At 35.5% G+C, this 11,758-nt stretch overlaps 1 protein-coding gene across 2 annotated transcripts in view; it reads left to right on the top strand.

Moving 5' to 3' along the window:
* Window positions 1-11,758, top strand: part of BRWD1 (bromodomain and WD repeat domain containing 1) — a 122,247-nt gene that overhangs the window by 66,648 nt on the left and 43,841 nt on the right. For both annotated transcript variants that reach the window (XM_027095113.1, XM_027095183.1), the window contains exons 21-22: window positions 2,981-3,112; window positions 9,665-9,759. In XM_027095113.1, the coding sequence (XP_026950914.1) occupies window positions 2,981-3,112; window positions 9,665-9,759 (227 nt within the window). The remainder of the gene's footprint in view (window positions 1-2,980; window positions 3,113-9,664; window positions 9,760-11,758) is intronic.

Here is an 11,758-nt window from a genome sequence, read left to right on the forward strand (position 1 = left end):
AAAAGGATAAGAAACACTGATCTAAATGTCGTACAGTATGTATATGTAATCTTTTGTATCTGGCTTGCATTTGCCCTTGTGAGATCTATCTTTGTTGTGAGTAGTTGAAGTTCATTTGTTTTCACTGTTGGATGGTATTCCTTAATGAGAATGTTGCTGTTTAATCTATTCTTAAAGGACATTTGGGTTGTTTTCATATTAGGAATATGAATTAGGAATAGTATGTTAGGAACAATATTGCTTTCAACATTTTGTACATATTTCTTGGTATCCGTTTGTATTTCTTTTTTTTATTACTTTTTTTTTTTTTTTTTGCGGTACGCGGGCCTCTCACTGTTGTGGCCTCTCCCATTGTGGAGCACAGGCTCCAGACGCACAGGCTCAGCGGCCATGGTTCACGGGCCCAGCCGCTCCGCGGCATGTGGGATCTTCCCGGACCAGGGCACGAACCCGTGTCCCCTGCATTGGCAGGTGGACTCTCAATCACTGCGCCACCAGGGAAGCCCCGTCTGTATTTCTTTTGAGTATATGAGTATATGTACTGGAGTGAAATTATTGGAGCATAGGATATGCGTATATTCAACTTTAGTAGTTAATGCCACATGTGGTTTCAAAACGATTGCACTCTTGCTTATAGTGAGATAAGTATTAAAGTCTCACTATGTTTGTAGATTTCTTTGTTTCTACTTTGCTTTGTGTAGTTTGAAGCTATGTTATTTGGTGTGTACAAATTTAGAATTTCCCTTTTTCCTACTGAATTGAACCTTTTACCATTATGAACTTAATCTCTAGTAATGCTTTATTCTTCAAATTCTTGTATATGAATGTAGCTATGCTAGCTTTCTTTTGGCTAGCATTTGCATAGTACATGTTTTTATACTTTACTTCCTGTCTTTCCCTTTTGCCTTTTTTTTAAAAAAAATAAATTTATTTTATTTATTTTTGGCTGCTTTGGTTCTTCGTTGCTGTGCGCTGCTTTCTGTAGTTGCGGTGAGCGGGGGCTACTCTTTGTTGCGGTGCACGGACCTCTCATTGCAATGGCTTCTCTTGTTGCGGAGCACAGGCTCTAGGTGTGCAGGCTTCAGTAGTTGTGGCACACAGGCTCAGTAGTTGTGGCTTCCGGGCTCTAGAGCACAGTCTCAGTAGTTGTGGCTCATGGGCTTAGTTGCTCCGTGGCATGTGGGATCTTCCTGGACCAGGGCTCGAAGCCGTGTCCCCTGAATTGGCAGGCAGATTCTTAACCACGGCGCCGCCAGGGAAGCCCTATTTTCTGTCTTTTTTGTTTTTAGGCTGTTTCTTGCTGTTCTGAATTTTTTTCTGACCGAATATATTCCACTCAGTTAGTTCTCTTCAGCTGTGTGTATCCTGCTAATAACCTTGTGTTCTTAGTTTTAGTTATTTTTCTATTCAGAATTTTCCAGAGTTTTTAGTTTTCTGCTGAAGTTCTCTTTATTTTAATTCCTTGAAAATCAGCCCTGGTATTTAAAAAACCCATTTCTGGTTATTTCATTATCTTGTTCCCCTGTTAATCTCTTTGCATTCTGTGTTGATTTTTTTCTCATTTTATTACAATCACATTTTCTTTGTTGCCTGTATTTTTGATTGAATGTTAGATGTTAGAGATGGTTTGAAGCCTAGGATGGCATTTCTTCTCCAGAGAAGGTTTTAATTTGCTTCTGGTAGGCTACTAAGGCCACTCTCAAGCCTGTATCACCTTCACCCAGACAAGGATGGGCTTTTAGTTCCTTGGGATTACTGTTTATCTGTAGTTTACCTATAGGTCTAGATTATAGCTCTTTGGGCTAACAGCTGAAGCTTGAGGTGTTTGCCTATACATAGGAGACTCTGAATTGTAATTTTTGTTAGCATAACTCAAGAGTTTAGTCTGTCAGTTTTTTGCTTACCTGCTAAACCTTTCAGCTTCCTCTTCCAGAGTGAAATTCTAGGGTTCTTTTTTATTGCTTGTATCCTTTTTCGTGTATTGGTCCTGTAAATCTTCATAGCCTTGTTAGGTATATAGGGCCCTCAAACCGTTTTTTAAAAAAATATATATTTTGACAGATTTTCTTGTTCTTCTTAGTGGTAGTTTTGGTCCATCTGAATTTACATATTATTAGTCATGAAATTCATTAATAGGAGTTTTTGCCCTAACAAAAAAAGTACTGACAAATTAAGGAAAGAAGAGTTGTATTAAAATCAGCCAGGATATATTGTTCAGGATATGTTGAAATGATAAAACATCTCAATGATTATCAAACAGATGGCACTAACGTGAAAATTGATTTGTGTATCAGTTCTGGGAATATGTACTTTCACTGAGTGATCTCGCATATGTGACTTTGGTGTTGGAGGAATAGCATGTGCCCTCCCCCGCCCCCCCCCCCCCGCCGTTTCAATCTAGCTATTTTATTTGGCTGATTTTAAAAGATTATTTAATTATTTTGTTTTAATTAAAAAAAAGATATTTAAAAAATTCAAGCACAACTGAAAGTACTGACAACAAATCATCCAAAAAGTTAAAACCTGGAAATAACTAGGATTGATATTTGAGGATCATTTCAGATATTTCTCTATACCTGTGTATTCACACAGTGATATATTCCTTAAGGTTGGTTACTGCATCATAATATATGAATATATATTTTCACTTCTAAGATATATATTTTAAAGTGATTTCTTTTTTGGATTATGGTTATTATTATCTAATTTATGGTAAGCCAATTAACTTACGGTTTAGTTTGGGAAAGGATGATCTAAGGTGCCTAAATTTAGCCATGTTTTCTAAATATCTTAAAAGTAACAAAAACCAATCTTGGTTAACAGTATGTGGCAAAAATACCCATTCAAGAATATTTTATTTTTTGAACTATTATTATTATTTTTGCCTTAAATCCTTTTGGGATTGGATAGAGTGCGAAATACTTTATTGAAGATTGTACTTATTTAAGAGTTGATTTTCACCTGCATGTTTGTGTTTCAGTCTGATTCCGTGGCTTTGATGTCACAGTCTAGGCAGAGGACATGTAGGCGTAAATATCCAAATTATGGTAGAAGAAATCTTGGACGGCTTGAGTTGTCTTCTGGAAATGAATCTTCAAGCTCCGTAAGACATGTGAGTTTCATAACTTTAAAATATATAAAATAATCTTGAATAATTTGTCTTAATTCTTTACTTTGAATCTACCTTGAAATTTTGTGGAAGTATAGTATCCTCTAGAGATTAAGATGAAATTTCACATTTGAATTTCTCTAACAGTTTTGAACAGCTTTGTTATACCATGTAAGTGTACAATCTGGTGGTTTTAGTATATTAACAAAATTGTACCATCACCACCACTATTTAATTTCAAAATATTTTAATCACCTAAAAAGAAACCCTGTACCCATTTGCAAGTACTTCCCATTCCCACTCCACCCAAGCCCCTGGCAACCACTAATCTTTCTATCCCCATGGATTTTTGTATTCTGGACATTTCATTTAATTGGAAGCATACAGTATGATCTTGTGACTGGCTTTTTTCACTTACTATGTAATGTTTAAGGCTGATTCCATGTATAGCATGGATGAATACTTCATTCTTTTTCATTGCCCAATATTCCATTATATGAATAGACCACAATTTGCTTACCCACTCATCAGCTGGTGGATATTTGTATTATTTCTACTTTTTGACTGTTACGGATGTTGCTCCTTATCAGCATTAATGTACAGGGTTTTGTTTGGCCATAAGTTTTCAATTCATTTGGGTTTATATCTGTGAGTCAGTTTGCTGGGTCATATGGTAACTCTGTATTTTAACCTTTTGAGGAATTGCCAGACTGTTTTCCAAAGTGGCTGTATTATTTTATGTTCCCAGTCAGTAATGTATGAAGTTTCCAGTTTCTCCACATCCTTGTCCACACTTGTTATGTTCTGTCCTTTTGATTTCAGTTGTCCTGGTGGATGTGAAATGGTATCTCACTGTGGTTTTGATACATTCCCCTAATAACTAATGATGTTGAACATGTTTTCGTGTGCTGTTTTCCACTTGTATGTCTTTGGAGAAATAGCTATGCAAATCTCTGGCCCATTTTTCAATTTGGTTGTCTTTTTTATTGCTATAAGGGTTCTTTATACATTCTGGATACAAATCCTTTATATCAGATGTATGACTTTGAAATATGTTCTCCCATTTATTGGATTGTCTTTTCACTTCTTTGCTTGTTTCCACTGAAGCACAAAAGTTGTACATTTTGATGAAGTCTAGTTTGTTTTTTCCTTAGTTGCTTGTGCTTTTGCCATCATATCTAAGAAGTCTTTGTCTTAACCCTTTTCTTGACTTACAGTAATCATATGTAAGTTACTGTTCTTTTTGATTTTTTGGGGGGAAACCAGTATTTCTGTAAAGAGTTTTTAAAGGTTAATATTAGAATGTTAGTATTCTCTAATCAGTAATGTTTTGAGGATTGAAATGTTACATAAGGATGAACAATTTGAATTCCTCTATAAAGCATTAAGGTAGTAGTCAAACATAGGGTTTGAATTTAAATCCAAATTCTTCTACTTCGACAAGTTGGTTAAACTTTTGTGCCTCTGCCTATATCTGTAAAAGTAATTAATAGTATGTCCCTCAGAGGTGTTGTGAGAATTCGTTTAGTTAACCATGTAAAGTGTTTAAAACACTGCCTAATATCCAATAATGTTAGCTACTAACCGTTCACTTAAATGATTTTGTGTTAACACCTTTCTTATTTATTTTCTTCTTCTTTATATGTATTGAGCATGTTTTAACCTTTAATGATTCAGGATAATTACGATAAATGTTCCCATCCATCCTCACTAGTTTCTGGCATATCTTTCCTGTGTTTTCTTTTCTTCTTTCCCCTATATACTCAATTAGATACATGTATATTTTTTCTCCTTTTGTACACAAAATGTCACATACCACAGATACTCTTTTGCACTTGGGTTTTTTCACTTAAAATATTCTTAAAATCACTTCATATCAGTTCATAAGTGCCTTCCTTATTTATTTATTTATTTTTAAAGAGTTGCATCATATTTAAGTTATCTGATTGTAACAGTTTATTTAACCACTCTCCTGGTTATGGGCATGTAGGATGTTTACAGCGTTTTCATTTTAAATAATGCTACAATGAATAATCTTGTAGATGTATGTATTTGTCTAATGATGGAGATGTTATTGGGGGGGGTACATTCCTTGAAATGGGATTGCTGGGCCCAAAGATAAACACGTTTGCATCTTATGAGATGCTGATAAAAATTCCTCATAAAGGAGAATTCCAACTTGCTTTCCTCCCTGTGGCGTAGGAGAGTGTCCGTTTTCTTACTGTTTACTAACAGTGTGTTACAATTTCTAATTTTTGCCAATTAATTGGCGAGAGATGGTATCTTAGTTTTATTTTTTATATGTTTTGGCTATTCTTTTATGTGATAGAATATTATATGTAACATGAAATTTACAATTAGCTGTTTTTAAGTGTACAGTTCAGTGGCATTAACTGCATTTACAGATGTATGCAACCATCACTACTCTTCATTTCTAGCACTTTTTCATCATCCCAGACAGCAGCTCTGTACTCATTAAACAAGAACTCTCCCTATTTCCTTCTCTTCCCAGCCCCTGGTAACCTCTCTTATACTTTGTCTCTATGAATTTGCCTGTTTTAGGTACCTCATGTAAGTGGAATCACAATATTTGTACTTTTGTCTTTGGTTTATTTACAGTGTAGTTTACATTTCTCTTATGTGTGAAGTTGTACATATTTTTATATATTTAGAGGCTTTTTCATCTTTGTGCATTGTGTGTCATGTCTTTTGGCCATTTTTCTATCGTGTTTTTGGCCTTTTTCCCCCTTCAAGTTTTAATTTTTTCCACCCTGCTACATTACTGTATTTTTGAGTTAATTTTATCATTGGATTCTGTGAAGTTTTCCAGGTACACTCTCATTTATACAGTATTCAGTTTTACTACTTCTCTTCTAATTTTTATACTTTTAATTGATTTTTCTTGTCTAATTGCAGTGTTTAATACTTCCAGTACATTGTTGAATACTAGTGAGATAGTGGACCATATTCCTGTTGTCAGTGGAAATGTGTCTGCTATTTTCACAATAAGTAAGATGCTTTGTTTTAGGTTTCTACAGTATACATATATATTATGCTAGGGAAATAGCAACTAATTCTTATTTTCTTAAGTGTTTCTGAAAAATCAGGAATGATTATAGATTGAGTTTTAATTTTTAGATCAGTAGTATTAATCTTACGATTTTATGTCTTAATTTGGTTTATTTGCAATTAATGGGGTACTTTTAAATTAACACAAGTATAATGTAGAATGTTAAATCCACTTGATCTTTTAAGATAAGTCATAATTTTGTGTTATGGTAGTTTACCTCCTACAGTGGTATGAATTCATTCTCCTGAGTGTTGCAGATGGGTGGAGACGGTTGTGTATATGTGTATGTTGGTTCCATTACACTTTAGTTTGGAAAGCACTGATAGTAGAAAAAGTATGGGTTTTAGAGTTGGCCTGGTTTCTGATTCCATTTCTTATACTTACTCTTCTGTGACCCCAGGCGTATTTCTTTACATTTCTTAGCCTTGGGTTTCTCTATATATGAAAAGGTAGTAGTGGGCAGGTAGTGACTTGAGATAATACAAAACTCATTGGCAAGACGGATCCAAGATTTGTGGGGTTTGAATCTTGTATAATTTTAGGGACGTTCTTTAGAAAAAGAATTCAAAGTTACAGATAGACACAGGGCCTTGGTAGGCAAGTTAAATTGAAAACCTCTGAAACTTAAGTTTCATTAGCTTTTTCTTAACCCTGCCTCTGTTTACAGAAGTATTTTGAGAGTTAATGCAGATAAAACATTTAAAACTTTTTCCCAGAATGCATGGTTTCCAGGTAGTAGATTTTAAGAGTTTATTTTATTACTGTGATTTTTTAGAAGTCTATTTTGAGCATAAAAAGCAGACTCGTGTTGAGTAGATCTAGTGTGGTTGGCCTAGGAATCTGTACTCCTTGAATAGCATTGGGCTCACATTTTGAGGAACATTTTTTAAGAATATGTTTACTTTGCATTTTGCCTACTCAAATGAAGTAAACAAAATAGCTATTTCCTTGCAGTTCCATCTTTTTAGTTTTGTTTCTCCATGGCATTTTCATCATCCGTTTATGATTCACTTAATGTAAGTAGCTGTTACAGGAAAAGGTTGTATCTCAATTTAAAAGTACCTGCTTAGTATCCAAGACCAGAATTTAAAGTAGATGGCAGCTATTAGGGTTGTGGGAATTAGCTGCTTGTTCCCCTCTCTTCCTTTAAAGACTTCCGTGTTTCAGGTTTAAAAAAAATTACACAGTAAGTACAGCGAGTTCCCATATACTGTTTCCCTAAGTGTTTCCTATTAATAACATCTTGATTTAGTGTGGTACATTTGCTACAACTGATGAACCAATTTTATACATTATCATTAACTAAATTCTGTAGTTTACATTAGGGATCACTCTGTGTTGTATGGGTTTAGACAAATGCATAATGTTATGTATCTACCATAATAGTATCATACAGAATAGTTCCACTGTCCTAAACGCCCCCCCTCTGCTGTACTTAATCATCACTCCCTCCCTCTTCCTGAGCTACGGGCAACCACTGATCTTTTTACTGTTTCCATAGTTTTGACTTCTCTAGAATGTCATATAGTTGGATCAAACAGTAGGTGGCCTTTTCACATTGACTACTTTCTAGTAATATGAGTTTAATTTTCCTCTATGATAAGTCTATATTTAGCTCTGTAAGAAACTGCCCAACTATTATCCATAGTGGTTGTGTTACATTTTGTATTCTGATGAAAAGTGAATGAGAGTTCCTGTGCTTCACATCTTTTTAAGATGATATTTCTTCCCAACTTCATCTATAGATTCGACACAGTTCCAGTCAAAATCCCAGCAAGTTTATTTTGTGGATATTGGCAAAGAGATTCTGAAGTTTATTTGGAGAAAAATATGACCCAGAATAGCTAACGATACTGAAGAACAACAAAGGTGCAGGACTGATAGATACATTAAGACTTAGTATAAATCTCCAGTTTTCAAGACAGTGTCGTACTGGTGAAAAAATAGACAAATAGATCAATGGAATAGAATAAGGAACCCAGAAGTAGACCAATACAAATATACTCAACTAGTGTTTGATGGAGGAACAAAGACAACTCAATGGACAAAGCGTTGTCTTTTCAACAAGTGGTGTGGAACAACTGGACATCCACATGCAAAAAAAAAATCTAGACACAGTCTTTTCACAAAAATTAACTCAAAATATCTCATAAACTTAATGTAAATGTAAAACACAAAATTATAAAATTTCTAAAAGATAACATATAATAAAAATCTAGGTGACCTTGGGTGTGATGATCACTTTTTAGATACAATTCCAATAGCATGATCCATGAAAGAAAAACTTGACAAATAGAAAAGCCTGAAAGATACTGTTAAGAGAATGAAAAGACAAGCCATGGACTGGGAGAAAATACATGTAAAACTCATGTCTGATAAAGGACTTGTATTCTTTTTTTTTTTATTAAAAATTTTTTTTAACATCTTTATTGGAGTATAATTGCTTTACAATGGTGTGTTAGTTTCTGCTTTACAACAAAGTGAATCAGTTATACATACACATATATTCCCATATCTCCTCTCTCTTGCGTCTTCCCCGCACCCTCCCTATCCCACCTCTCTAGGTGGTAGGACTTGTATTCTTTCTTTTTTTTAATTTTTTTGAGAAAAGGACTGGGAAGGTCTTCTTTAAAAAAAAAATAAATTTATTTATTTACTTATTTTTGGCTGTGTTGGTTCTTTGTCGCTGTGTGCGGGCTTTCTCTAGTTGCGGTGAGCAGGGGCTACTCTTCGTTGCGGTGCGCGGGCTTCTCATTGTCGTGGCTTCTCTTATTGCGGAGCACGGGCTCTAGGCTTGCAGGCTTCAGTAGTTGTGGCACATGGGCTCAGTAGTTGTGGCTTGCGGTCTCTAGAGCTCAGGCCCAGTAGTTGTGGCGCATGGGCTTAGTTGCTCTGCGGCATGTGGGATCTTCCTGGGCCAGGGCTCGAACCTGTGTCCGTTGCATTGGCAGGCAGATTCTTAACCACTGCGCCACCAGGGAAGCCCAGGACTTGTATTCTTAAAACTCAATAAGAACACAACCCAATTTAAAAATCGACAAAAGATCTAACGGGGACTTCATTAAAGAAGATATACAGATGGCAGATAAGCACATGAAAAGGTGCTCAACATCATATGTGATTAGAGAATTGAAAGTAAAATGAGATACCACTGCCCACCTATTACAGTGGCTTGAGTCCAAAACACTGAGAACATTTACATTGACTTATTAACTTTGCTCAGAGAATGGCCTCTTGTATCAGTTTCTTTTGTTAATAGTAGTAGTGTTAAGTCTCACAAATATTTTCTATTGTCTAATTTTTTGATAAGAAAAAGGATGTAGTAAAGACACTTACTTTTTGTTTTAAGTTTACCTATTTTATTACCCGGTTACCATACTTACTCCTGAGATGATTAGAATGACTGTGTGGTTTCTCTTGCCTTGTGTTATTTAATCTCAGAGATCAAGATTTTTATTTTATTTTTCTCCCCCTCACAAAATTAGGAGACTTCCTGTGATCAAAGTGAAGGTTCTTGTTCTTCTGAAGAAGAAGAATGGAAAAGTGATAGAAGAAGTGAAAGTGACAGTGAAAGTTCAAGGTACCTGTTTTTACTCGTTTTAATCTTCTAAGCATTTTAGTCATGACGTTGAATGGAATCATACTTGAATGGCATTCAAGGTGTAAGAGCTTCCAGCTGTGGAACAACTAACATTGAGTTTTTAATACAGTTAAAAGGAGAAGAAAGCTGGATTAACTGCTATTTCTATAGAAAATATTTTGGGTATTTTTTTTTGGACTATAAAACATTTGAGCCAACAGTGTAAGTGTGTGTGCTCAAAACATCAATTTAGTCTTGGGCTACATTTATAAAGAGGAGTATACAACGTCTGTTTGGTAAAATCACCGTTAAATTTATTACTAGTTACTGCATACGTTGATGTAAGTTCAATTAACTATCAAGAAGAAAAAAAAAAAGGGACTTTTATTCAAGCCAAACTGAGGATTATAACCGGGAAGCAGATTCTCAGGAAGCTCTGAGAACTGTTCCACCTGTTAGAAGCTGAAGGCACAGTCATGTACATTTTCAATGATGGTACATCAGGATGACATACTGCTATTTTATATAAAGTTCACGAAGGATACATAGTCCAGGTAAACTTTTGCAAAGTGAGCACCAAGCACTATGACCCCCTACAGAGCTGGGAAAGAATGTTATTCTTTTAAGAAGTTAAATTGCTAACATCAGAAGAAAGAAAAAATTTGATCTTTACTGTTGAGCAGGCACTCCCATCTTTGAGCAACTCTGGTTAATGTGTAATGCCGATGCCCGCTGCACATTAGGGAGGGTGGAGGCCCAAATGGACACAGAGAGAGAATTTTATGTTTAATTTTTCTTGTCCTGCCTTAAAATATAAATTTTATTTTATCATACGTATTACCTTCTGTTTAGTTTTGGTATCCAAATTTCATGGGACTAAGATGTTAACATCTGTTCCTTGTCTTGGTAAATGTCAACTTTGTCCTGGCAGATGCTTCAGCCAGAAACCTGGATATCATTCTCTTTTCATAACATTTCCATCACCAAGTCTAGAAAATTCTCCCTTCTAAATATGACTCAGATTATTTTAATTTCCATTGATACTGTGCTTTACAGAACACCATCCCATACTCCTGGCTTCCTTTCTTGTCTTCTTTTATTCCATTTTGCTTAGGAGCTGGAGTGATTTCTAGAGCACTTGTCTACCCTTATTTTTGTTTGTTAACTTAATTTTAATTGTGGTGAAATATACAGAACATAAAATTCACCATCTTAATTGTTTTTAATTGTACAGTTCAATAGTGTTAAGTACATTCACAGTGTTGTGCACCCAATCTCCAGAACTTACTTCGTCTTGCAAAACCGAGACTGTGTACCTACTAAACAGCAGTTCGCCACTCCACCCCACCCACCCCTGGCATCCACCACTGTCCTTCCTGTCTCTATATTCACTATCTTTTAATTCAATTTTTCTTGAATTTTATTGTACAAAGCAGATGCTCTTAAGATTTTTAAAACAGCTCTTTTTATAACATAAAATATAATACAAAAATAATATTTGTAATAAATAGCTTTTGGAACTGTGTGTTATCAAGCCTGAGAGGTATGTGGTTGGACAATGATGGCCCCAGTAGAGGATTTTTATCCTTTTCTGTGTTTGCTAAAGCTGGGAGTGGGCCAGGGGCTAGTTTCCTAGTTTCCTGTTTGACTCTGCTTTTGCTCCAGGGTAGGTTAGGACTAGGCCCTCTCTGGGATCTTTTCTCATATCAGGGAGAGTCCCCCTGTTGGCAAGAAGCTTTGTCCACTTAGAGCTTTCTGTTCTGTGCTTTCCTTGTGGCTCTCAGTGTAGTCACTGACAGTTTGTCATTCTACTTACAAATTCTAGTCCCATTTTGGAGCCTCCTGCGGTTTAGGGGTGTGCTGCCCTTCTGCACAGTCTCTCCTGCTTTCGTAGCTACACTTCACTTTTGGAAAGGGTATTATTAGTTGGCTCTAGATGTTGTCTTCTATGAGGTCTCATCCAAATTATACTTCAAAAAATTTCTCAGGCTTATATCCT

Source organism: Aethalodelphis obliquidens, unplaced genomic scaffold (genome assembly GCF_003676395.1).
Source record: "Aethalodelphis obliquidens isolate GAN/ISIS:26980383/991018 unplaced genomic scaffold, ASM367639v1 scaffold1, whole genome shotgun sequence".
NCBI classification, from domain to species: domain Eukaryota; kingdom Metazoa; phylum Chordata; class Mammalia; order Artiodactyla; family Delphinidae; genus Aethalodelphis; species Aethalodelphis obliquidens.